Here is a 26,176-nt window from a genome sequence, read left to right as displayed (position 1 = left end):
GTGGAGATCCCCTTATGATCGGCGGGAATTCTGCTCCAATGCCTAACTCATCTTTTTATTTATTTACTTTTTGCTTTTTGGGTCACACCCGGTGATGCACAGGGGTCACTCCTGGCTCTGCACTCAGGAATTACCCCTGGCGGTGCTCAGGGGACCATATGGGATGCTGGGGATTGAACCCGGGTCTGCCACTTGCAAACACCCTATCCGCTGAGCTATCACTCCAGCCCCTGCTTAACTCATCTTAAGTCTTGGCAGCACCTCCCGATTCTTCCACACCAGACGGGACAATCCAGGCTGCCCAGATTTAACCAACGCCATAAGCGTCCGTCCAGAATGGTGCATCTCCAGGTTGGCCACAGTGGGGCATTTACCCATCCCATCAAGTCGGAACTAGGGATTCCCCTTCGGTTCATTTGAGGGAGGGTTCAGAGAACTCGGGAAGAGACCTTAGGGTTACTCGTGTATAGCGGCCCCAACTCGGTCAAGTGGGAGTGACAGAGAAGAGGAAGCTCTTCCAGCACCTCTATTTCAGAACCCAGAAAACCAGGATCTTCTGAGGACCCAGAGAGCTCAATCTCCAGCCTCCTTGCCCCTTGCTTGAGACCAGTGTGTCATTTGGAAGGTCACCCCTTTAATCATTTGATCTTTCCGGAGTGGGACACTCCTGTTATAAAATGCCACAGGAGCCTTCATTAGCCCTGCTCTCTGGATTCACATCTAAATCTCTGAGATGGAAGCCAAGTGGCTACAATGAACAGATACTGGTCTCCTGGCTGATGACTCCGGGGTGCCCTGGGGGGTGGGGGCGGACTGAGTATCCTGCTGAAGCCCCAACACCTGCACCCACAACCCACAGCTGCTGCTACACCAAAAGCCCAATTCTACTTGTCATGAATAATCTGCAGAAACACCACACAGGAAATTCTAGGTTCAGGTAGTTTTTCAGGCTGAGAACTCTGGTGTCTTCTCAGAGTGTCGGTGGGTATTTCCCCCCACCCCAATACTCAGTAAGCCCTCGCAGCCACGCCCACTCCCGCAGCCACCACCTCAATCATGGCCCAGTGACCAGAGGTCCGAAAGCTCTGGACCATTCGGTTGCATATGAGCTGAGCAACACCTCCAAATGCCGCAATACTGACACTGTAGTAGGTGCACACTGGGTAGTAGTACAGAAGCTAAACGCAACAAACAAAAACACATTCCACTGCCTCCAGGTAAGTTCATCTACTGGCCCAGCTTCAGAGACGCATGATCAAATTTCGAAAGAAATCGACTAGCTAAAGTAATTTCTTGGATAGACCAGTCCTGGCTGAAATCTCAGGGGTGACCTGGGGAGGGGGACAGACTGAGTCCCCGCCCTAATGAAGCCCTGGCAGCCACACTCACGCCGCAACAGCTGCCTATGGGCAGACTGAGCTCTGCAGAGATGCCAAACTGCTGAAAATTTCAGGTACATGAGTTTTTTAGACTGAAAACTTTGGTTTTTTTTTTTTTCTGAATAGCTTTATTTAAATTGTATTGAGTCACCGTGAGATACTTATAAACTTTCATGTTTGGGTTACAATCACACAATGATCAAACACCCATCCCTCCACCAGTGCACATTCCCCACCACCAATATCCTGGGTATACCCCCCCTTCCCCACCCTCCCCCTGCCTCCATGACAGACAATATTCCCCATACTCTCTCTCTCCTTTTGGGCATTATGGCTTGCAACACAGACACTGAGAGGTCATGTTGTCATGTTTGGTCCATTATCTACTTTCAGCACACATCTCCCATCCCGACTGATTCCTCCAGTCATCATTTTCTTAGTGATCCCTTTTCTATTCCATCTGCCTTCTCCCCTCCGCTCATGAAGCAGGCTTCCAGCTATGGGGCAATCTCCCTGGCACTTGTATCTACTGTCCTTGGGTGTCAGCCTCATGTGATGCTACCCTACACTCCACAAATGAGTGCAGTCCCACTATGTCTGTCTCTCTCTCTCTGACTCATTTCACTTAGCATGATACTCTCCATTCTTGTCCATTTATAAGCAAATTTCATGACTTCAGCTCTCCTAACAGCTGCATCATGTTCCATTGTGTAGATGTACCAAAGTTTCTTTAACCAGTCATCTGTTCTACGGCACTCGGGTTGTTTCCAGATTTTGGCTATTGTGAACAGTGCTGCTACGAACATATAGGTACAGATGTCACCTCTACTGTGCCTTTTTGCATCCTCAGGATATATTCCCCAAAGTGGTATTGTGGGGTCATATGGAAGCTCAATTTCTAGTTTTTGAAGGACTGTCCATATTGTTGTCCAGAAAGGCTGGACCAATAGAACTTTGGGTTTTCTTGCATTGGTGGTTGGTAATGTCCCTCAGACCCCTTATTCCCTTCACTTCCAGAAGCCCTGAGAGCCACATCTGCATTTCATCCCTGCCACCGTGCAAGCTCAAGGCCCAGTTAAATGCTCTGGATTTTCTGAAGCGACGTTTCCAAACTAATATTATTATCCCAGTAGGAACACACCAGATTGGATGGGGATATAGTAAAGCCAATGAGGCTCAATAAATAGAAACATTAACACAGAAGGCTCAACAAGCAACAATAGTTTAGTAAACACTCAGATAAAAACTTATTTTTCCCACGGTGAGATACAACAATTTTCACAAATTTTCTTTTACTTAAGTATTTTTTTTTTTTGTTAATTCCATTAGCCTTTTGGTGGTAACAAACAATATAAAATAAATTACTGTGGGCCTGCTAGGGGGGCAGGCTTGGGGTATGGTTGGGGAGACAGGAAGAGGTCACTTGTGGTGGGACTGTTGCAGGAACATTGAAAGCCTTTAGCAACTGTATTATGAGGTTTGTAAGCCAATGATTTGAAAAAATAAAGGCCCAGGGGGGCCAGGGACACAGCTCACAAGGCTAAGATCAGGCTTTCCATGTGGAGGTGGGGTTTGATCAAACACGGCCCCCCAACAATGCCAGGGACAACTCCCCAGTACAGAGCTGGGAGTCGCCTCTGAGCCCTACACGGTGGGGCCCAGAACAAAGACAAATTCCAGAGTTAGGGACTGGAGACAAACAAAGGGCAGGGAGCTACTACAGGGCGTGGGGCACTTGCGCTGCAGGCAGCAAACCTTTCCCAGGCACTTCATATGGCCTCTGAGCCCACCAAGGGTCATCCCTGAGCGCAAAGGCCACAGCCACGTGCACTGTTGGGCGTGGCCCCAGACCAGACCACTAACCACAGACAAAGTCAACGTATCACGCACACCCTTCCTTCACTGTTTCAACTACCAAACCATTCCTAACCAACAACATGTCTGGAATGCGGTCAGAGGGCCGAGTATAACTCTGCCAGCAATGCCTGCGAACCTGTCCTTGGGCCCAGAAGTAACACACACCCCAGACAACAGTTTCCTCTTGGGGCCAGACGCATCCAAGGCAGAGGCCACAGGCACCTGGCCCGCGCTGAGCTTCCACAGAATACAGCCAGGAGTGTGGCCGACTGGTGAGTGCCGACCAACGGCTCCCCACAGTTCCCCTGTGGAGAAAGATGACACGCTGGGACCTAGTGGGGTCCCAGACCCAGTGTCAGCCTTTACAGAGACAGGCACGCCCAGAACGACGCATGGGACACGGAGAACTAGTCAGGCACCCGCAGTCCAATGGGAACACCCCTTTTGCTACCTACCTTTGAGCAGAGGCAGCAGCTGCAGCCACACTTCCTGGGGCGAGGCAGCCCGCAGGTCAGATGCTGAGCAGGGTCCATTTCCCAACAAGCAGAGGACAAGGACTCGAGCTTAGTAACCACATATGGCTGTTTATTTCATAGAGGGCTCTGTACAAAATATTTACACATATTCTTTACAGAATAGTAAACCAGCTGAAGGTAAAAAGATAATGCTCTCTTCTCTTCGGCAGGGAAGAATCCTGATGTCAGCAAAGCTGTAAAACAAATGAACTTTCTCCTTTGGCCACATCAGAAGCAAATGCCACTTGCTGCTGGGATCTGTGGCTGTGGCCTCTGGCCCCTGAACACATGCACCTCCTTTCCTCTCCCTTCGGTATGTCCAGATGCCTGGGTCCCTGGCCGGAGGCCAGAGGAGTGTGGCCGTGTCCATTTGTAGAGATGACAGACAGGAGGACAAGCATGTGGGGAGAGTGTGGGCAGCAGCAGCAGCTCCGGAGAGTCTGTTCTGCTAACCCCACCATGCTCAAGTCATCCACCCACGACCTCACACTCGCCCCAGGAGAGTACCCGTCACTCTGCGAGCGCCAGATTCTAAAGTGCTTCATGGACTTCCGTGGCGACAGCCGGCCTGAGTGCTCTGCGCTGGCCGGCTGGCCACTAGCGCCATGACCCTGCTCTGCGCCGTGGTCATGTGGGAGGTCTGAGGTCTGGGTGTGGTGAGCGGAGTGCTTCTGACAGCTTCCCCTGAAGAAAGGATCTGCCAACAGAGAACAGTGCCCAGGAGAGACCAGGGAAAAAGAATACAGCTGCTTCTACTGTAGGCGCAATTCTTTAACGCAGCGGAAGGCACTTTGTTTTTTTTCCCCTAAGCCAGAGTTCATCTGAAACAATGAAACAAATCTGGCTTGGTTTACAGGAGCAGGTGTCCTGAAGGAATGAATGATCTGTCTTGTTCCCTAAGTCCTGGGGAGCCTGCGGCAGCTCTTCATGCGGCGGGCGTCCTTTCTGGGTGAGGGACGGGTCCCCAACATTTCCAACCAGGAAGGAGAGACCAGTCTTAAGGAGAGAAATCAACCCCCCCCCCCAGAGCAACCAAGGCAGTGAGTGGGTGTCCGTGCAGGAGCAGGAGGGATGATTTGGGGAAATGGAAAAAATGAAGGAAGGGAGGGAAACCGAACAAGCTGTGGGCACTCTGGAAAGGGTAGGGTGTTTTACAAACAGCAACACTGGCTAAGTAAAGTGTCAAAAGAAAGAAAACCTCAGAGTGGGCCCGGAGCAATATCACAAGCTTACATGTGGCAGATCCGGGTGCAATCCCTGGCAGCCCATATGGTCTGCCCTGAGCACTGCCAGGAGTAATTCCTGAGTGCACAGCCAGGAGTTAACCCCAGATCATCACCGGGTGTGGCCCCCAAAACAAAACAACAAAACCAAAACCCCAAAAACCTCTGAGTCAGTACCTCATGCTTCTGAGGAGTTCTAAAGGAACTCTTTAAAAATGAAGATACTTACATCTTAGGTATATGTTAGTCTGAAAAACAGTAATAAAGGTACCTTTCATAAGCAACGTCATGTGGCTGTGGATAAGAATACAGAGGTGAAAAGGAAAAGAAAAGGAGGGGAACAACAAGCAAAACCAATCTAGGTCTGTGCCCTAAAATGAACATTCCTTCCCATACGGCTGGAAATGCCCAAGTGAGTTCTAGGTTGAAAACAGGTTCATCTAGCTCACATGTCCCTTCAATTTCGACCAGCAAAAGGAGCAGCTCCTGAGAGGGGGTCACCTGGTTCTGGGTGAGCACTCCTGCCCCTTGGCTTTGTCCCCAGGTCCCACTTCTTTGGCAAAGCTCCCGTCCCCCTGGTCTGGCCGATGCAGACGGAGCAGGAGGCGCCGTGAGGGGCGAGCCAGTGGTCCGGCTTCCCTACTGCTGGGCAGCCGCCAGGCGCAGAGGGTCTCAAACACTGCTGACCCCCAACACGCAAGGAGACAGCCTGGGCGGAGGAGAGGGGGCCACACCCAGCTGCCACGCGGCAGGAAACCATGGGCCACTGGGGAAATGGGGCAGGAAGAGAAGACCCTTGCCAGAGACCCTTTAATAAAGGAGCCCCCACCCTCCCTGCCCCAGGTGGAAGGGCGAGACCTCGCCGTGGTCGGTCAGCGGCGGCGTCCGCGCCGGCCCTAGGGGAAGAGCTGCAGCTGAAACTTAGGAGCCCACTCCAGGGCACTCTTCACCACGGCCAGAGCGGCCGCTCCCAGTGCCACCGTCAGTCCCATCACCGCCAGTTTCACAATGCGGCTGGTCCGGGGCTTGGTCAGGACATCTTTTGCTCGGTCCTCAGGCCGCAGAGGTGCCCGGAACCGCTGCCGCAGCACCATGTCGGGCTTCTGCTGGGCGGAGGCCAGCTCGAAGTCTTTGAAGGTAGAGGCTGCCGTTCTGCAGAGGGGAAGGAGACAGAGGAAAGGAGATGGTCTGGACGGAGAAGAGAAAAGAAGAGAAGGAGAGCTACAGCGAACAGGCGGAGGGCGGGGCCACAAGTGTCTCTTGAGTACGACCCGGGAAGGCGGGAGTGAGGAGTGGGTGTTCAGACGTCTGGCGACATCCCTCAGCCCTAGCCCCGCCACACGCAGTCTTGCATCACTACTGCCCGCGTCGGGGCGCCCCCGGCTCAACCAACACCTTGCCCTCACTCACTGCTCTGCTTGCTGCTGGGCAGCCGCCTCCCGGGCGAGTTCGGAGGGGGGGAACTGAACAAAGAGGTCTCCTGCTCTACTGATCAGCGTCTCATAGGGCAGGTCCTGAGGGATCTGGGACAACAGGTGGTGGACTGAGGCCATGTCGCAGTCACAATCCAGGACTTCCTGTTCTCGATACAACACGATCTATGGGGAGCAAGGCCTGACATCAGAGACCAGAACATACAGGGCCTTCGCCGTTTGCACCGCATCCTACTCAGAGATGGATTCAAGCCGGCACCAGACAGGGTTCCCCCCAACGCTCCACAAGCTCTTGCGTCCACCTAAGAAGTCAGAACGTACATATCTGAGGGCTTCTCCAACTGGCCTGGCCCTTTCCGCTAGAGGCAAAGTTCCCTCCTGCAATACTTAAAGCTGATCCTTAAACGGAGGAGAATCTTTCAGGAGGAAGGAAAGGAGAGGGATTACTAGGAGCTCGTTGGAACTCCAGTACTGACGAACTGGTCCCGAACAGTCAGAACAGCCTGGCCACCAAAGCCCCCACTCTACGTCCCACTCTGATATCCAGACCCTTCTTATACCTTCAGCAGCCCCATCCCAACCAACCACAAGCCACCCCCATTTTCTACCCCAACACCACACCTGTTCTTTTTAAAATCTGGTGCTTGGCAGTTTGCCCAAGTGTGCCAGCAGCTATCAATATGAACACTGATAATTCATAAGAACATGTTAAAAAGGCTCAAAATAATCAAATTGATAAATACATCTGCTTAACTCTGGTTGACTGGCATTTCCATAACTTTACACAGAGCATTTCCTCTCCACCTCTGACCCACCAATGAATGACACAGTGAAACATGTTCAGACATGAAAGCGCTTCTGTCTTTCACACCTGTGTAACCCCTGGGGCAGGGGATAGGATCAGGCTAGAATTGGGGAGGGCTAGTCTATCTGCTGGCTCAGGGCCTGAACCTACCACAGCTGCAAAGTAAATGGGCATCAGAGGGTGGCAGGCCAGGAAGAAGTCGTATAACCGCACGATGTGCCTGAAGTCAGACAGGACATGCCCAAACCAGGTGATGAGCCAGCTGAGGGCAAAGATGGTCCCCACTTCAGCACTAGGAGCAAGGAAAGGCAGATGTTAGGGTCCCCACCTCATCAGCCAGGACTTCTGTCTTTCCAATGTGCGGAGGAAGCATCTGGGAAATATCTCCTCTGGAAAGTCAGCCCCCGAGGAACTCTGCATAAAACATGAGATCCGGATACACAAGGGGAATTCTGGGGGCCTCTCTCACTGAGTGTTCTCCTAGCGGCCAAACGATGTCCATTACAGGAACATGAGAGACAGTCCAGGGGAAAGGTGCTTGCCTGCATTTGTCTGCAATCCCCAGCACCACATATGGTCCCCAGGGCCTGTCAGGAGCAATCCCTGAGTTCAGTCAGAGTCAGGAGTAAGCCCTGATCATCCTGGGTGTAGCCCAACAATCACCACAACTTCTTTTACACACACACACACACACACACACACACACTCCCCCTCCCAGTTCAGTCAGAGTCAGGAGTAAGCCCTAAGCACCCTGGGTGTAGCTCAACAACCACCACAACACACACACCTGTCCACCCACCCCAGCTTTCCAGGACCTTTTGGGGGCATAAACACATATCCTCAGGGGTTTGAAAATACATCTGTGTTAGGTTGTTAGGCACATCTTTAGACATGGCCATTTTTTTTAAATAACAAGTGAGGCATTGGCAAAAGACGTATTTTCAACTAAATGGAAGAGGGAAAAAATTACACGAGCAATTTCACGAAACATACCTTATCCTTTGCATTTGGTGACTAAAATCATTGACTTTGTCTTCCTTGCCTCTACCATCCGGGGTTTCCCAAAGTGGGACCCTCTACGGGGGGGGGGGGGGGGGAGGTGCCCTGTAACACTGCGGGTGCGGGAGATACAGTCATCTCAGGAGTAACTGGGAGGCACTTTTGGTTTCTTAGCTTCAAGAAGGCAGAGATACAGACCAGAAGAAAACTGCAGGAGGTATGTGTGTATGTACACATGAATGCAGACACATACATACCTCTGCATGAAGTCATGGAGCTCTGGATTCACCTGGTCTATGATGGGCATCAGATAGTTTAATATGTGCTTGGTGTTGTCCATTGTTGGGTCCATGAAATCCCTAGAGGGAGGAAACTCAGTGAGCCCTGATCAGACCACGCAATTAGATCAGGGGTAAGGGTAGGAGCAGGGCCCAAAGCATTAGACAAACTGACTATACAATGGAGTGACACCCCTGTCCTGGACCACCCCGCACTGGTACCTGAGGTGATGGGTAGACAATTTTTCTACCAGGGATGTCGCCAGATCATCTCCTACCACCAGCAGAAACGTGACCACGATGTCATGGTAGCCCTGGTAGTAATGCAGCTGCGGGTTGCGCTCCAAGACAAGGAGAATGATGTCGATGAGCTCCTCCTGCAGCCCTTCTCGCTGCTCTTCCGGCATACCTAGGGAGAGGAGTGGGCAGGGGCACGGAACACGTCACGCAGTCTCAGACACAGAGGCCAGTAGAGCAGCACCAGATTTTCCCAGGAGAGTCTGCTCAGCGAGAATGAGATACTATCTGGAAATTCCTATCAAGGTTACACATGCCATTGATCCCACCGGGGAACAGCGGGAAGAGCTACAGACTGGCGCCTGACAAGGCAGGGTGGGGCTGGAGGAGTCCAGATGACGTTCTTTTACTGCAGCTCACAACCCTGCAAATGCAGTGCCCACTGGGCAGCCTGTGCCCAGTGAGATGCACTGCAAACACTGGCACCGTCGTGGAACTGCTATCAAGGGGACCAAGGGGACCCCAGCAAACACCAAGAAGGTACTAGATAGACCCCAATCGAATGCAACTGTGTTAACAGGCACAAAGATGCGGGAATGATTTCAGGTTAAAGAAAAGTAATGGGGGGCAGAAGAGATAATACAGAGGGTAGGACACTTCCCTTGCATAGCTGACCCAGTTCGATCCCCACAACCCATCTGCCCTGAGACCCACTGGGAGTGACCCTGTAACACAGAGCTCAGTTAAGCCCCAAGCACCACCGTGTGTTTCCCGAAGACAAACAGGCTAGTGAGATATACAGTTCAGCAGGAAATACATAAATTTTCATTTCCTTTTCCTACAAAGACATTACTAGAATAAGTTATGAAATATAAATGAAATCAGATTGGGTAACAGTACTTTTGAATATTGTAACTGATTAAGTAAGTGTAGCTGTGATTATGCAAGAGCCCTGTTTTTAAGAAATATATCCTGAAATATTTAGGGATAATAGGAAACATGTATTAAGTAATTCAGGAAAATTTTTTCATGTAGTCAGAGAATAAAAAAATTTAAAGGAATTTTTAAAATATGGTGAAATATTAGTAAAGAAATATGGGCAGTGGCCAGACAGTACAGTGGGCAGGGCACTTGCCTTGCATTCAGCCGACCCCACCCGGGTCCCCAGCACCCCATATGTACCCCATGAGCCTCCAGGAACGACCCCGGAGCACAGAACCAGGAGAAAGTCCTGAGCATGCAGGGTGTGGCCTGAACCCGGCCCCTCTGTCAAATTAAAGAGAGAAAAATTTACATAAAAGCTATCTAGGGAATTCTTTATTCCATGTTTGAATAGGTATGCCATTATACAAAAATAAGAAATAGGCATCAAGTGCTCCTTCCAAACTGAACACTGATCTTGATGACGCAAAGACGGGGCTAGACTGAGAGAGCCTTCCTGAGAGCTCTTTCAGAGCTGCGGCTGGTTCTGGGGATGAGCAGGGGGTACCTGAATTCTTCTGGCTTTTAGTACAAAAAATGCCAAACCCTGACATTATGGGCCTCTTAGAAGAACAGAACAGAGCACAACTCTTCTATACCTTCTTCTTTTGGAGTTAAAGACAGACATCGTGAAAGCAACTGGCTAATCTAAGAGCCCACTCTAAATCCACAAAGGGTTTTAAATGAGAACAAAATTAATATATTTTTTTTGAGGGGATGCCACCCCCTCAAAAAAAAAAGTTAATTTCTTGCCCATAGTTACTTTCCCTTTTCCAAAAAAGCAAAGTCTTAAAAGGTGGGGACTGGGGGGGGCTGGAGGGAGAGGAGATAGGAGGAGAATGGAATAATTGAAGTACTGTGGCAGGTAAGGTAATGTGAAAACAAACTGAATTCTTTTCTTTTTTTTTCTTTTTTGGGTCACACCTGGCGATGCACAGGGGTCACTCCTGGCTCTGCACTCAGGAATTACCCCAGGTGGTGCTCAGAGGACCATATGGGATATTTTGAATTGAACCCGGGTCGGCTGCGTGAAAGGCAAATGCCCTACCCGCTGTGCTACCACTCCAGCGCCAGAATTCTTTATACAATAGGGATCAGAGAAGCTGAGAAGAGCTCAAATGCAAAGTATGAAATACAAGAGAAGTCAGGCTCACAGAAAGACTATAAGAAACAGATGGATGTCATAAAAATAGAAGAGGAAAAAAGGGTTCTAAGGGAAAACAGACAATGTAAGAAACAAAATGGCATAAAATTTGTCCTGTGAAGTCTCATCCAAGTTGAAGGAAAGAAAAAGGAGCCAGAACCAGGAACTGCTTTTATCAAATCAAGGTGGCAGGCGACTGGCATCAGGAGGGTCTTTCCAGGAAACGGCTTGGAGCAGGCCAGAGGGCCCTTTAGCAGATCAAACCCAAGCCAGTCTGAGAGAGAGAACTACAGAGCACACAGACTCCTGTTCCTGCAACCTCCTTCCTGTGTGGCCCTAACATGATGCCACAGCCAAAGAAAAAGAAAATGAAGACAATAGTCATGCTGCTAATTTTTCCTGAGGGTGGTAAGGCAATGTGAGAACATATTTAATTTTATTATATTATTGTTTTTATGGGGCTGGAGCGATAGCACCGCGGGTAGGGCGTTTGCCTCGCACACGGTCGATCTGGGTTGAATTCCTCCGTCCTTCTCGGAGAGCCCGGCAAGCTACTGAGAGTATCTCACCTGCATGGCAGAGACTGGCAAACTATCCGTGGAGTATTCGATATGCCAAAAACAGTAACAAGTCTCACAATGGAGACGTTACTGGTGCCCGCTTGAGCAAATCAATGAGCAGCGGGATGACACTGATACAGTGATACAGTGATTGTTTTTGAGAGGGTGTTTCGGGCGGTATCTGGTGGTGCTTACTCCAGGTGTTCTGTGCTCAGGGGAGCACAGGGGGTACAAGGGTGGAATCCAGATCAGTAGTGGGCCCGGCAAGTGTCCTGCCCACTGTACTTCCTCTGACGCCCCTAGCACAACAGACACAGACTCTTTCAACACGCAGAGAATGGCTTCCTCTCCAGAGCACGGTATCCAACACATCTATCACCGAATGAGGAAATTAATAGCTCTTGACGGTGTGCACTTCTCAATCAACCTTTAAAACCACAGTGGCACACCAGAGAGCCAGGCTGAGCACATGCTCTGCGTGTAGGCCCAGGGTCCACCCCTGGCACTGCAGGGTCCCCCAGAACTACTTACTGGGAGAGACCCCCTGAACAGAGCCAGAGCAGACCTCTGCATACACATAATAAATGAAGCCAGACCGATGGCTTCAGTGACTCCAGTGAAGGTTGTTCTGTGGCTCTGAAGGGTAGAGGGGGCTGGAAACCCTCTTCCTCTCATTCATCAACTCTCAGGCAAGGGAAAGTAGCTCTGTCCCAGGCTCTGAGTATACCCGAGTCTGCCAAAGGACAACTCGGCAGGGGCCGGAGCCATAGTACAGCAGATAAAGTGTTTGCCTTGCACATGGCTGACTGAGGTTCGATTCCCAGCAACCCATATAGTTACCTGAGTACACCAGGACTTAGCCCCTGAGCACTGTCAGGTGTAACCCAAAGACCAAAAGGGGAAAGAAAAGAAAAGAAAAGAAAAGAAAAAGGACAACTCTGTAATGTGAGGCAGGGTCTCCTGCCTTTTGGGCCTCAATGAGTGTTGGGGTCAAAGAGTCTTGACTCTAGCACGCGCAAACACAGGAAAGTAAGTGCAAAAAGGCCGAGAAGCCCTCGTGTGACAAGACCAGGAGAGCTTCTCACCAGGAGGGAAGCGCCGTAAAGACCGCCTGACATCCAGGAGCACTTGCTGGTAGTCCTTGCTCATCTGTCGTAAGTCCTTCCCTGTGGGGGGGAAAGGGAACATGTGAGCGAAGGATTGGCTGGGAGCAAAACACATCAGTTTGACAGCAAAGACCCGGCAGACAAAGTCTGCATTTACCCTAAAGAAGCCCCGACTCAAGACACAATAGAATCTACTGAAGGTCCAAACCTGCTGCCTCCTCAGGAGAGGAGGGTGCAGACTGAAGAGAGGCAACGGCGTGAGGGGACTGCCTGAGCAAGTCAGGGGGCCACTGTGCATGTCCCAGGAGCTACTCGGAATTTCAGGGTCCACAATGGTAAACGGAGAGAGTCCCTTCCCTGGGTACCTGCCAGGCTACTGTGAGGGTCAGAGAAGATCCTGAGCATGGAGGGGCCGGAGCGATCACACAGTGGGTAGGATGCTTGCCTTGCATGTGGCCAACACAGGTTCCATCCCCGGCACCCCACTTGGTTCCCCCAAGTCCTGTCAGAAGTGATTCCTGAGTGATCTCTTACTCAGCCAGGAGGAAGACCTGAGTCATTGCTGGCTGTGGTGACCAAACAAACAAACAAACAAACAAACAAAAGTCCCAGATGCGGAAACTCTCAACAAGAACTCCGACCTCTGTACAGTTCAGGGAGACTGACTGAGCCTGATGTGTATTAAGCCCAATTCACATGAAGGAAGAGATGTCGAACCTTTCCAGGTCCCAAAAGTCTAAAAGACAGGCACCACAAACAAAAGACGGCATCTGTGTTCAGCTGTGGAGCCTAAACAACACGAAGGAGACCGAGCCTCTCTGTTACACTATACAGCAGGCGTGCCGCGCTGTTCCCTGAAGCTGCGTGGAGTGTTACATAACAACTGCACATCTCCTCTAGGAGAAACCACCACACCACCAGGGTCCTTGCACAACACCCCCATCATCTTGCAGAGATGTGGGAAACGGGGATCCAACGGAGCAGACTTAGAATGGGAGTGTGGTAACTCTTTCTCCCCCGAAAAAACTGGCTGCTCTCGGGCCGCTGGTGCCAAAGATAACAACAGGCAGCAACTTAACACCGACAGTCTCCCCCACGACACTGTCCTGTTTTCATCTGCCCAGCAGTTGGCACAGAGAGCACAGCCAATATCTGCTAAATGAATGGCAAAGTCCCCAGTGCCTGGACGTGTGCCACACATACTGAGAAAGCACTCAACGTCTGTTGAGTGAATGAATGACAAAGCCATCTCCTTGTTCTGCAGTACTTGAAAAAGTCTTTCACTTTGTACCATGCTCTGAGAAAGACCTTCTACTACACAGGACTTACAAATCAGTTAGCAAGCTCTTCACAAAATTAAGAAACTTTGGGATACAAAAGGATCTCAGAATTTCCCAATAAAAAGGTATATTTAAAGGATAAACTCCCCCTGTAGCCTCATGTTTCTCCAAACGTAGTCCATCTGCATCGTAATTAACTAGGGTGCTTGTTAAGAGACAAATTTCCACAATCTACTTCTAAGCAAAGGTAGACTGGAATACACTCCCCATCCGTCGACCCTGGTACTGGAGCTTAAACCAGGGTCTCACAAATTTAAGGTCTGTGCTCTACGGTTGAGTCTCATACCTGGTCCCCAGAAAATACACTTTTTTCTTTTCTTTTTGTCTCTTTAGCTATACCAAGCAGTGCTCAGGGATCACTCCTGAAGGTGCTAAGAACCATACGGAGTGCCAGGGACCAAACCCAGGACTGCTATGTGCAAGGCAAACGCCCTACCCACTATACTATCTCTCCAGCCCCTGGAATATGCTTTTTTAATACACTCCCCAGGCTCAACAATGAAAGCTACCTATCTAACAAAAGACAATTTTGAATAAAATTCTACTTACTGGGGCCAAGAGAGAGAGAGAGAGAGCACAGCTGAGCATAGAGCAGGGAGTAAGCCCTGAACACCACCAAGTATGTCCCACCTCCCAAAAAAAAACCTAGTCTGATCTTATTTTCAAGGTAGGCTCAACAATAACTTAAAATGCTTTAGATTAATTCCTTTTTTTTTTTTTTTGGTTTTTGGGTCACACCTGGCGATGCACAGGGGTTACTCCTGGCTCTGCACTCAGGAATCACCCCCGGTGGTGCTCAGGGGACCATATGGGATGCTGGGATTTGAACCCGGGTCGGCCGCGTGCAAGGCAAACGCCCTACCCGCTGTGCTATCACTCCAGTCCCTAATTCCTTTATTCTTGATTTAGAAAGAACCACAGAAGGCCAGAGAGACAACTCAATGAACAGAGTGCATGCAATGCTGCGAACTTGATTCAAATTCCCAGTAGTGGGCCGGGGTGATAGTACAATGCAAGGCATTTGCTTTGCCCGCAGACAACCCAGCTTTAATCCTAGGTATCCCAAATAGTCCCCAGAGCACTGTCACGAGTAACCCCTTGGCACTGCCTGGTGTGTCCCCCCAAAACAAACAAACTCCCAGTACTGAATGTGGTCTCCAGCACAGAACTGCACAGAGCCAGAGTGCACCCCACTTTTCCTGGGCAATAAATAGAGCACAGAAAGAAAAGATTCTGAAACTAGTGTGTCTCCCAAAAAGCTGCCCTCGCAGTCCATGCCAGCTCTCACCTGATGTAGGTGGAGGGTCACTGGTGCTGATGTTGAGCAGTTTGGGCCACACTTTGCGCCGGATCTCATTGGTCAGGAGGCCCCCCTCACTGATCGCCATGCGTCTGAGTGCAGCCACATCCGTGGGGTCACTGTTCAGAGCCTGCTGAATCTCTGCCACTTTCTTTTTTCTTTTGGCACTAAAGTCTGCAAAACAAAGAGGAATGAGCATCATTAGGCACATGTTCTGCCTGTGTATGTTTTCTTTTCAGAACTTGGTCTACGACTGGTTTGAGGTACAAAAACTTCTTTTCTTTCTTTAAAAAAATTTGTTAGTAGTGAATCACTGTGAGGTACAGTTACAGACTTACAAACTTTCATGCTTGCGTTTCAGTCATACAATGATCGAGAACCCATCCTTCCACCAGTGCCCATTCTCCACCACCAATGGTCCCAGCATCCCTCCCACCACCCCCACCCCGTCCTCTCCACCTCACCCCGCCTCTGTGATAGAGTATCCCTTTTGCTTTCTCTCTCCTTCTGGGTGTTGTGGTTTGCAGTAGAGGTATTAAGTGGCCATCATGTTCGGTCTATAGTCTACTTTCAGCCCGCATTTCCCATCCCGACTGGGCCTTCCCAGCACCCTTTACTTGGTGGTCCCTTCTCTATCTGAGCTGCCTTTCCCCCCAACATGCAAGGCAGGCTTCTAAGCTGTGGAGTCATCCTCCTGGTACTTATCTTTACTATTCTTGGGTGTTAGTCTCCTATTCTGTTACTTTATATTCCACAAATGAGTGCAATCTTTCTATCAGACAAATATTTCTTGGCTTTTGGTTTTGTTTTGGTTTTTGGACCACTCCTGGCATGCCTGGGGAAAACATATGGGGTGCCAGGGATCAAATCTGGGTCAGCTGCATGCAAGGCAAGACCCTTACCTGTGCTGCATTATTGCTCCAGCCCCTGGGTAAGTATTTCTAGAGTTAACTAATAAATAATTAACACATAAAGTACAAACTGGTAAGGAGACAAACCATACAAAAAATAAACAAATAGGCGGAGAGATGGTAAAGGGGTAAGTGACGTGCTTACCCAGCACACAGCTCGTCAGAGTTTGACTTCCAGCAATGTATAGTCAATACAAAACTTTAAGACAAAAATCTTGTTTGGAAGAAGTCTCCAGAAACTTGCTAATACAATGACAAACACCAAAATCATTCACTACATTCCCCCCCCCCTTTGTTTTAATCACTCCCAAGCAGTGCTCAGGGGACCACATGGGGCTGAGATTATTTTGATTTATTTGTCTGTTTAGGCTTTTTTTTTTGGGGGGGGGGGGCGGTCATACCTGACGATGCTCAGGGGTTACTCCTGCCCCTGCTCAGAGAATTACTCCTGGCGGTGCTCAGGGGACCATATGGGATGCTGGGAATCAAACCCAGGTCGGCCGCGTGCTAGGCTAACGCCCTACCTGCTGTGCTATTGCTCCAGCCCCATGGGGCTGAGATTAAACCTGAGGCTTCCTGCATGCAAAGCCTGTGCTTAGCCCACTAACATCTCTCTGTTGCCCTCACAGTCATTTTCAAAAACTGGGCTGGGGAGATAGTAGAGTGGGTAAGGCACTTGCCTTGCAAGTAGGAGGCCAATCCAAGACCCTGGCACTGCTTATAGTCCCCTGAGCCAGGAGAAATTCCTGAATACAGAGCCAGGAGTAAGCGTAAGCCCTGAGCACCAGTGTGTGCCCCCCACAAACAAACAAACAAAAAAAGGGAACTGCATATAGAAGAGTGGATTGAAAGGGCAAGATTTCAGGGATAAGAAAGAGTATGTGCAAAGATCTGGCCAGGAGAAAGAAACACCCTGTCCAGAAAACACAGAGAGACTCTGGGAGGCTGAAAGCACTGCAGTAAAGGTGGCGAACAGAAAGTCTGGGCTGGCCTTACGCTGTGACGGGGTGTGGGGCTTATCCTGCACTCAGGAGAAGGAGCAGTGGGGCGGTGTTAACTCTGGGCCAAAGGGCCACTCTCTCGAAGACAGTGTTTTCACAGGCAGATCAAGGTTTTTTATAGAACAGGACAGGCAGAAACTGAATTACTTTGCAAGAAAGAAAAACTTCTCTGGGGCTGCATCGATAGTACTGTGGGCAGGGCGCTTCGCTTTACATGCAGCCAAACCAGGTTTAATCCCTGGCAGTCCATATGGTCCCTGAAGCCCCTTTGGGAGTTATCCCTGAGCACAGAGCCAGGAATAAGCCCTGAGCACTGACAAGTGCGGCCAAAAAAATAAAACAGAAGAGGGGCTGGAGCGATAGCACAGCGGGTAGGGCATTTGCCTTGCACGCGGCCGACCCGGGTTTGATCCTCAGCATCCTATATGGTCCCCTGAGCACCGCCAGGAATAATTCCTGAGTGCAGAGCCAGGAAGAACCCCTGTGCATCGCCAGGTACGACCCAAAAAGCAAAAAAAAAAGAAAAACATTTGTGATATATATACATATATATACACACATTACATCTATATGTTTCTGAGTAACAACAGGAGGTGCCTGAGGCTACCCATGTCTGTGGCGTGGGGGTCTCTCCTAAAGTTCAGTGAGGGAGCAAGTCTCCCGCATGCCAAGCATGCACTACAGCCCTCTGAGTTGTCTAGCACCATTTTAATTGTTTTTTAAACTCAGGGTGTCCTTGCACTTTCCACAATGCAAGAGCACTTACATGGTATGTAAATAATACCACCTCAGATAAGCTGATATTTAGAAGCCTTGTTAGCTTGTTTGCTAAGAGAAAAATTTGCGGGGCTGGAGCGACAGTACAGTGGGTAGGGCGTTTGCCTTGCATGTGGCCAACCCAGGTTCGATTCCCAGCATTATCCCATATAGTCCCCCGAGCACTGCCAGGAGTAGTTCCTGAGTGCAATGCCAGGAGTAACCCCTGTGCATTGCTGGGTGTGACCCAAAAAGCAAAAAAAAAAAGAGAGAAAAATTTCCTCCATTTGTTTAGATATATACCCATCCTGCTTCTCAGCCCGTCACCTACTCGCAATCTAGGGGAAAGGAAAGTGTTGCGCCTGTCCCCAGGGAAAGACTCGTTGCAATCAGCTGGCTTGCCATCAGGTATTGGTAAATAACACCAGAAGTTTACCTCACTTACAACACATAGCACAGTTTTAATACTTCTCTTAATACTGTGTTCTGGTTCTATTTTAAATCCTGTATTTCAAAATCTACAACCAACTTCTCCATGGCCCTTTGTGGGTATTAAATAAAGAAGAACAAAATTAAGTAATTTCGCTACTGTTTCTCTGAAAAAACTGGTCTATCTAGTAAACTGCATTACCTTTCCCATCCTACTGTTAGAATATGCTTAGTACAGTTTCTCTGTAGATTCCCAGACACTTTGGCCTCTTAAAAAATACTGGGAGGGGGCTGGAGTGAGAGCAGAGCGGGTAGGGCGTTTGCCTTGCACGCGGCCGACCCGGGTTCAAATCCCAGCATCTCATATGGTCCCCTGAGCACCGCCGGGGGTGATTCCTGAGTGCATGAGCCAGGAGTGACCCCTGTGCATTGCTGGGTGTGACCCAAAAAGAAAAAAAAAATACTGGGAGGGTGGGGCCGGAGCGATAGCACAGCGGGTAGGGTGTTTGCCTTGCACGCGGCCGACCCGGGTTTGATCCTCGGCATCCCATATGGTCCCCCAAGCACTGCCAGGAGTAATTCCTGAGTGCAAAGCCAGGAGTAACCCCTGAGCATTGCTGGGTGTGACCCAAAAAGAAAAAAAAAATACTGGGAGGGGCTGGAGCAATAGTACAGCGGGTAGGGCGTTTGCTTTGTACGAGGCTGACCTGGGTTCGATTCGCAGCATCCCATATGGTCCTCTGAGCACCACCAGGGGTGATTCCTGAGTGCAGAGCCAGGAGTAATCCCTCTGCATTGCCAGGTGTGACCCAAAAAGAAAAAAAAAAACCACCTGTGGGAGAGTACTGAAGAGATAGTACAGCAGGTAGGGCCTTGGACACGGCTGATCCAGGTTCATCCCTGGCACCCTAGTCCTGTCAGGAAAGATTCTGAGCACACAGTAAGGAGTAAATCCTGAGCACTGCTAGGTGTGGTCTCCAAACCAAAACAAAAAAGCACCAGGGCTTCCTAGAGCTAGAGTGGTCCAAATGTAGATTGTAGGGGTGTATATTCAGCTCCAGCAGCACCTTCTCAACTGTCCCCCCATTCTAGGGATTTAATGTCAGTGGGAAAGGCGGGTAACCATGCCCACAATTTTACTGCACCTAAAGGAGAGAGTCCGTCATGTTACAGAAAAGGAGGAGAAAACTCAGGTAAGTTACAGTGCTTTCAGCCTCTGTTCTTTCCCTTTGCTTCACCTTCTAAGGTAAGAAACAAGGTTAACTAATAAATGACAAAATGGAGGGAAAGGGAAGTTAGCAGACTGTCAGCCAAACAACTAGTTTACATCTATCTTCTTCATCCTGAAAAAGGGAAAAAACTATTCTTTGGACACTAAAGATTAAAGTTAATATCTACTGCATTTTATTGAAAATTCTTATAAAGTGGATTGTGGAGGTGAACTTGAGAATGCTATATGCAGGCTCAGGACCAAAGTTCATATGAAAGTAGCATACAAAGGAGCAATAGCACAGCGGGTAGGGCGTTTGCCTTGCACACGGTCGACCTGGGTTCGATTCCCAGCATCCCATATGATCCCCTGAGCACCACCAGGGTTAATTCCTGAGTGCAGTGCCAGGAGTAACCTCTTAGCATAGCCAGGTGTGACCCAAAAAGCTAAAAAAAAAAAAAAAAAAAAAAAAGTAGCATATACGACATTTAAGTATCTGAACTGGGGCTGGAGAGATAGTACAGGGGTAGGCTGCTTGCCTGTAAGACGTCTGACCTTGGTTCCATTCCCAGCACAGCATATGGTCCCTTGAGTACTGCCAGGAATGATCCCTTGAGTACAAAGCCAGGAATAGCCCCTGAACACTACTGGGTGTGGCCCAATAAACCTTGCCTGCCCCCCCAAAATACCAAAAAACCCCCCCTGAACTATTTTTTCATTTCTTCACTGTCCACTTATGAGGGAGACTTACTATGTTTCAAAGGTGATACTGTCCAAATTCTTTTATAGCAGAGATGTCTTGGATATCATAACTACCACAGAATGAAACAACTATCCTACAGCTGGCTGAAAAATATAGGACAGTGATAAAAATAAACTGCTGGTGCCTGAAAAGTAATTCATTCAACAAAGATGAAAGAAATAATATAGGGACTTCCTGGTCTTCTTTCCATTAAAATAATCATGTTAATAAGGTACAATAGAGGGTGGGGATGTAGTGCAGTAGTAGTGCAAATATGTATAGAACCGGGGTTCAATAGCTAGCAGAGAGGAAAGGGAAAGAAAGGATATTCAGGGCCGGAGCAATAGTACAGTGGGTAGGGCATTTGCCTTGCACGAGGCCGACCCAGGTTCAATTCCCAGCATCCTATATGGTCCCCTAAGCACCACCAGGAGTAATTCCTGAGTGCAGAGCAGAGCCAGGAGTAACCCCTGAGCATCACGGGGTGTGACCCAAAAGGCAAAAAAAAAAAAAAATACTTAGGAGGAAGAATACAGGGCACTAAAGTACTTACTCTTAACCCTTCAGATAAAGATGGCTTGAGAGGGCTGAAAGATAGAACAGCAGGTAGGATGCTTGCCTTATATATGGTTGACTCAGGTTCAATCCCAGGCACCCCGTATGGTCCCCCCAGTCTGCCAGGAATAATCCCTGAGCCATAGACAGGAATAGGTTCTGAATACTGCTGGATGTGACCCAAGAACAAAACAAAACAAAAAAAATGATGGCTGAGCCCACTGACTCAAAGCTTTCCCACCTCTGGCTGAAAATCCAGGTGAAGATTTCTGCCTCAAAGCAACAGGTATCTCTCAAAGCACCTGGATTTGGGGAATTTAATACCCAGGGAAGAATGCAGACCAAAAGTGAGCATAATGGACACTTAAAAATTTTTCTTTTCGGGGCTGGAGCAATAGCACAGTGGGTGGGGCGTTTGCCTTGCAGGCGGCCGACCTGAGTTCAATCCAGGCATCCCATGTGGACCCCTGAGCAGTGCCAGGAGTAACTCCTGAGTGCAGAGCCAGGAGTAAACCCTGAGCATCGCTGAATGTGACCCAAAAAGCAAAATAATAATAATAATAATAATAATAATAATAATAAATTTTCTTTTCATATCAGTTCAATGGGCTGGAGCGATATAGCACAGCGGTAGGGTGTCTGCCTTTCACACGGCCGACCCATGTTCGATTTCTCCGCCCCTCTCGGAGAGCCCGGCAAGCTACCGAGTATTGCGCCTGCACAGCAGAGCCTGGCAAGCTACCCGTGGCGTATTGGATATGCCAAAAACAGTAACAATAAGTCTCACAATGGAAACGTTACTGGTGCCCGCTCAAACAAATCAGTTCAATAAACATTATGGCTGTATATCAAGTAAAGGATCTACATACTTAATCAAATAATTTTTTTTTTTTGATCACTGGCTGTGTTCAGGATTTACTCCTGGCTCTGTGTTCAGAGCACTCCTGGAGGGCTTGAAAGATCATATGGGGTGCTAAGGGATCAAAGCTGGGCTGAACACTGGCATGGCTATCTCTCTAGCCCCACTAATCACAACATCTCTCTCTCCTCTTTCTCTCTTTCTCTTTCTCTTTCTCTTTCTCTTTCTCTCTCTCTCTCCCCAAGTTTTTTTACTTGTATTTTTTTTTCTTTGCTTTTTGGGTCACACCTGGCAATGCACAGGGGTTATCCTGGCTCTGCACTCAGGAATTACCCCTGGCAGTGCTCAGGGGACCATATGGGATGCTGCGAATCGAACCCGGGTTGGCTGTGTGCAAGGCAAATGCCCTACCCGCTGTGCTATCGCTCCAGCCCCTCTCTCCAAGTTTTTTAGTTACACCAAGAAGTGCTCAGAGTTACTTCTGGCTCAGCACTCAGGAATTATTCCTGGCAGTGTTTGGGGGACCATATGGGATGGCACAGACCAAACCCAGGTTGGGCATATACAAGGCAAGTGCCCTACCCACTGTACTATCTTTTCAGCCCCAATCACAATCTTACAAGGACAAAATTCCATGCTGAGTATATGACTTAACTTGCATATCAAAAAAGCATTTTTGGTGGGGGGGTAGTGACAGGACAGTGGGTACCTGACTTGCACGTGGCCCACCCGGGTTCATTTCCTGACATCCCAGATGGTTCCCCCCCACCCCCACTGCCCCCGAGTCCCACCTAGAGTAATTCCTGAGTGGAGAGCCAGAAGTAAACCCTGAGCATCACTGGGTGTGACACCCCCCCCAAAGCATATAGGGGGTCAGAGTGACAGTACAGTGAGTATGACACTTGCTTTGCATGCAGCTGACCTGGATTTGATTCCTGCCCCCGACCATGGTCCCCTGAGTGCTGCCAGGAGTGATCTCTGAGTGCAGAGTCGGGAGAAAGCCCTGAGAACAGTAGGGCGTACCCTCCACCCCCCAAGAAAGCTTTCACAATATTTAAACAGAAGTTAAGCTCAGAATAATCAGCGATTACCTTAATCAGAAAGAATGCAAGAGGGACCAGAGAGATGGTGCTAGTAAGGAGATGTTTGTCTTGCAAGGCCCTGGAACCCCATATGGCCCCCCAAATCCCACCAGGATTAAGTTCTGAGCACCAATGGGTGTAGCCCAAACACCAAAATACAAGTGTGACAGCTGGTCAGTAAAGAGTGAGAGACAAACTGATGTCCCTTCACAGACACCCCTACCTCAGTGGTCCCACTCCCCGCTGAGGATGACCCTGGAAATCTGAACAGCAGAGCCTCCCCTTCCTTATATGACAATCGGACTAGCCGAAGCCAAAGGAAGAGGAAAACTTTACCTGAATCTGAGCAAGTTCCTATTAAAAAACAAAGTACAACAAAGTAGCCTCTGTTCTGGATGGCCCTGGCTAGCTGCAACAAACAGCACCCAAATTAGCAGAAATTCGTTAACGACTTGAAACACAAACCCATTTAAATAATAATAATAATGAAAAAGACCGCTTTCCCCCAAGCCCGGGGAAAAATCTCGAGAGCAAACGGGGCCGATGAGAAACTCTTCAGAGGAGCGTCTGAACTCCGTCAATCATTCTCCAATATAATAATGACAGGGCAAACCCAAACCTCTCCCCGCCAAAGCCCAGCCCTAAAACTTATGGCTAATCGGTCCCCCATTTAACCGGAGAAGCAAAAAAAAAAAAGATGAAAAGTGGGGATTGGGACGGGGGGGACGTCAGCCTGGGCAAGTGACAAGACCCCCCGCCCCCCCCACACCTCCCGGGCCACTATGATGCCACGAGGACAGATACCACACAATCACCCGGAAAGGGTGACAACGCCAAAGGGCCTCTCTTAGTCAACAAGGGGCGCCGAGTTTCACTTCCACCCAGGGGTTCTGACAGGGAAAGCAACAAACGGAAAGAACCAGGACACAGACCCGCGCGGGCGCCCGGCGAGCGTCCGTCCAGCCGAGGGGCGACCTCGACGCGGGGTGAACTCACCGCCCCGCCGGCCGCCCTCCCGCTTCGTGGGACCCAGGACGGACAGCCACAAAACAGGGTCGCCGTTCACGCGGCGAAGTGACCTGCACACGCGGGGGGCCGGCCTGGGGCTGCGGGGCCGGGCCGGACGGCGGCGACGGCGCGGACGCTCCCGAGGGCCACGTCCTCCGGCCGGGCGCGGGCGGGGGTCCCGGAGAGCCGCCCCGGAGCCGGAGACCCCGCCCGGTCCTCCCCGCGGGGACGTGGGGACGTCCACGGGCCCCCTCCCGGGGACAGCGCGCTCCCCGCACGGGCAGAAGCCCGGCCCCCTCAGCCCGGCCCGACAGCTGTCGCGGGCCCCTCGGGCAGGCCGCCCCGGCGCGCCCCGGCCGGCTTCCGTACCTGGCTTCTCGGAGCCGCCGCTCCAGCGGCTGGAGGTGGAGGCGTCGCCCTGAGCGCTCCGGAGGGCCATGCCCCGGGGGCCCGGGCCCGGGCCCGAGCCCCGGCTGGTGGCGGAATGGACCGGACGCGGCGGCAGCGGCGGCGGCGGCGGCGGCGGCCCCGGGACCGAGCGCCCGCACCGCCCGGCAGGCTCGGCTCCGTCAGCCCGCGGCGCGCCTGCGCGCAGCGTCCCGCCGGCCCCGCCCCTGCGCCGCACGTGACCCGCCGGGCCCGCCCCCTCCTCGCAGGCCCCACCCCCGGGCCGTAGGTGACCCGCCAGCCCGGTCCCCGGCGGGCCCGGTCCTCGCAGGCCCCGCCCCGCGCCGCGTGTGACCCGCCGCGGCTCGGGGCGGGGCGGGAACCCGGCACCCGGGCGAGCGCGCTGACCCGGGTCGCGGCCCGGGAGCGCTGTGGGGACTTGCAGGGCCTGTCCCCACAGGCAGGCTGGGTCTGTCACCCCGTATCCTTTTCTTATCTGATGAGGATAAAAGTTTCCTGCTCAGTTACTGAAATATGCTCCGCATCCTGCCAAGAATGGAGCAGTTGGGATATTTGGTTTGTTCGTGTTTTTGGTTTTGGGCCACAGCCGGCAGTGCTCAGGGGTTGCTCCTGACTGCACTCACGAGTCACTCTGGCAGAGCTCGGGGGACTGTCTAGGATGCCGGGGATCGAACCCGGGTGGGCCGTGTGCAAGGCAAACGCCCTACCCGCTCTCCTATCCCTCCGGCCCGCAAACTCTTTGTTTTACGAAGGATTTTTTTTGTCCTTCAGTTTCACTTGCTCACAGGCTTCGGGGATTAACAGAACCAGGAGGAGCCGTTCACAGCCGATGAGGTTGGCCCGCGCCCTCTGAGTCAGACAAAACTGGCTGCTCACCCAAAGGGAGCTTTTGGGTGGTCGAGTGCTTGATTTTCCTCTTATCCCCAAGGAGAATCCTTTTTCTCCAGACACCTATTCACTCGGTCACATCCCTAGGGTACTAAAATAACCTCACCCTATCATTCTGTTTTGTTCTGTTTTGGTTTTGGCTACATCCTTCAGTGCTCAGGGGGTTATTTTTTTGGGAGGGGGCGCTGTGTTGGGCTACACCTGGCGATACTCAGGGATTACTTCTGACTCTGCACTCAAGAATTACTCTTGGCAGGGATCAGGGACCATATGGGATACTGGGGATTGAGCTCAGTTTAACTACGTGCAAGGCAAACTCCCTACCCACTGCATTATCGCTTCAGCTCCCAACATTGTCTTTTTTGGGGGGGTGGGAGGTGCGGGGGACACTCAGTGGTACTCAGGACTCCTGGCAGTGCTTGAGGAACCATATATGGTGTAGGCCATTTCAAGCACCTTAACCTGCTATATGATCACTTCAACCTTGTTTCCACCTTTTTGCTGAATTACACATCTGACCTTGTATTTTTTTTTTTTTTTTTGCTTTTTGGGTCACACCTGGCAATGCACAGGGGTTACTCCTGGCTCTGCACTCAGGAATTACTCCTGGCGGTGCTCAGGGGACCATATGGGATGCTGGGAATCGAACCCGGGTCGGCCGAGTGCAAGGCAAACGCCCTACCCGCTGTGCTATTGCTCCAGCCCCTGACCTTGTATTTTGTTGTTGTTGTTGGGACTCAGGGCTTACACCTGGCTCTGTGCTCAGAGATCACTCCTGGTGGGGCTGGAGGGACCATACTGGGTACCCAGGATCGAACTTGGGTCAGATGTGTGCAAGTGCCCTATCTGCTTGTATTATCTCTTGGGCCCCTACATTTGCTCTTTTTTAAATTTTTTGGATGCTCAGGGGTTATTCCTGGCCCTGCATTCAGGAATTACTCCTGGCGGTGCTCGGGGGACCATATGGGACACTGGGAATCAAACTCAGGTTGGCCACGTGCAAGGCAAATGTCCTACCCACTGGGCTATTGCTCCAGCCCTGTTTGCTCTTTACTATTGTTATTATTATTATTATTATTTGCTTTTTGGGTCACACCCGGTGATGCACAGGGGTTACTCCTGGCTCTGCACTCAGGAATTACTCCTGGTGGTGCTCAGGGGACCATATGG

At 50.5% G+C, this 26,176-nt stretch overlaps 1 protein-coding gene across 1 annotated transcript; it reads right to left on the bottom strand.

The window, feature by feature from the left end:
* Window positions 1-3,794: 3,794 nt before the first annotated feature.
* Window positions 3,795-24,283, bottom strand: TBC1D20 (TBC1 domain family member 20). Its single transcript, XM_055140128.1, has 8 exons — window positions 24,080-24,283; window positions 15,146-15,331; window positions 12,497-12,577; window positions 8,712-8,898; window positions 8,469-8,570; window positions 7,363-7,504; window positions 6,385-6,572; window positions 3,795-6,126 (listed from the first exon to the last, which is right to left on the bottom strand). The coding sequence occupies exons 1-8, from the start codon at window positions 24,147-24,149 to the stop codon at window positions 5,871-5,873; spliced, it is 1,212 nt and encodes a 403-aa protein (XP_054996103.1). The 5' UTR covers window positions 24,150-24,283; the 3' UTR covers window positions 3,795-5,870.
* Between the last annotated feature and the right edge of the window lie 1,893 nt (window positions 24,284-26,176).

Source organism: Sorex araneus, chromosome 5 (genome assembly GCF_027595985.1).
Source record: "Sorex araneus isolate mSorAra2 chromosome 5, mSorAra2.pri, whole genome shotgun sequence".
In the NCBI taxonomy this organism is placed as follows: domain Eukaryota; kingdom Metazoa; phylum Chordata; class Mammalia; order Eulipotyphla; family Soricidae; genus Sorex; species Sorex araneus.
The sequence above is the reverse complement of the archived record's forward strand: the minus strand, read 5'-3'. Positions and strand labels throughout refer to the sequence as shown.

Coding starts and splice junctions, on each gene's coding strand:
- TBC1D20 (XM_055140128.1), bottom strand. CDS start 24,149: ATGGCCCTCCGGAGCGCTCAGGGCGACGCCTCCACCTCCAGCCGCTGG. Junction 7,505..8,468: donor CTCCATGACTTCATGCAGAG/GTATGTATGTGT, acceptor CCTTGCTCCTAG/TGCTGAAGTGGGGACCATCT. Junction 6,573..7,362: donor CCATTTACTTTGCAGCTGTG/GTAGGTTCAGGC, acceptor TGCTCCCCATAG/ATCGTGTTGTATCGAGAACA.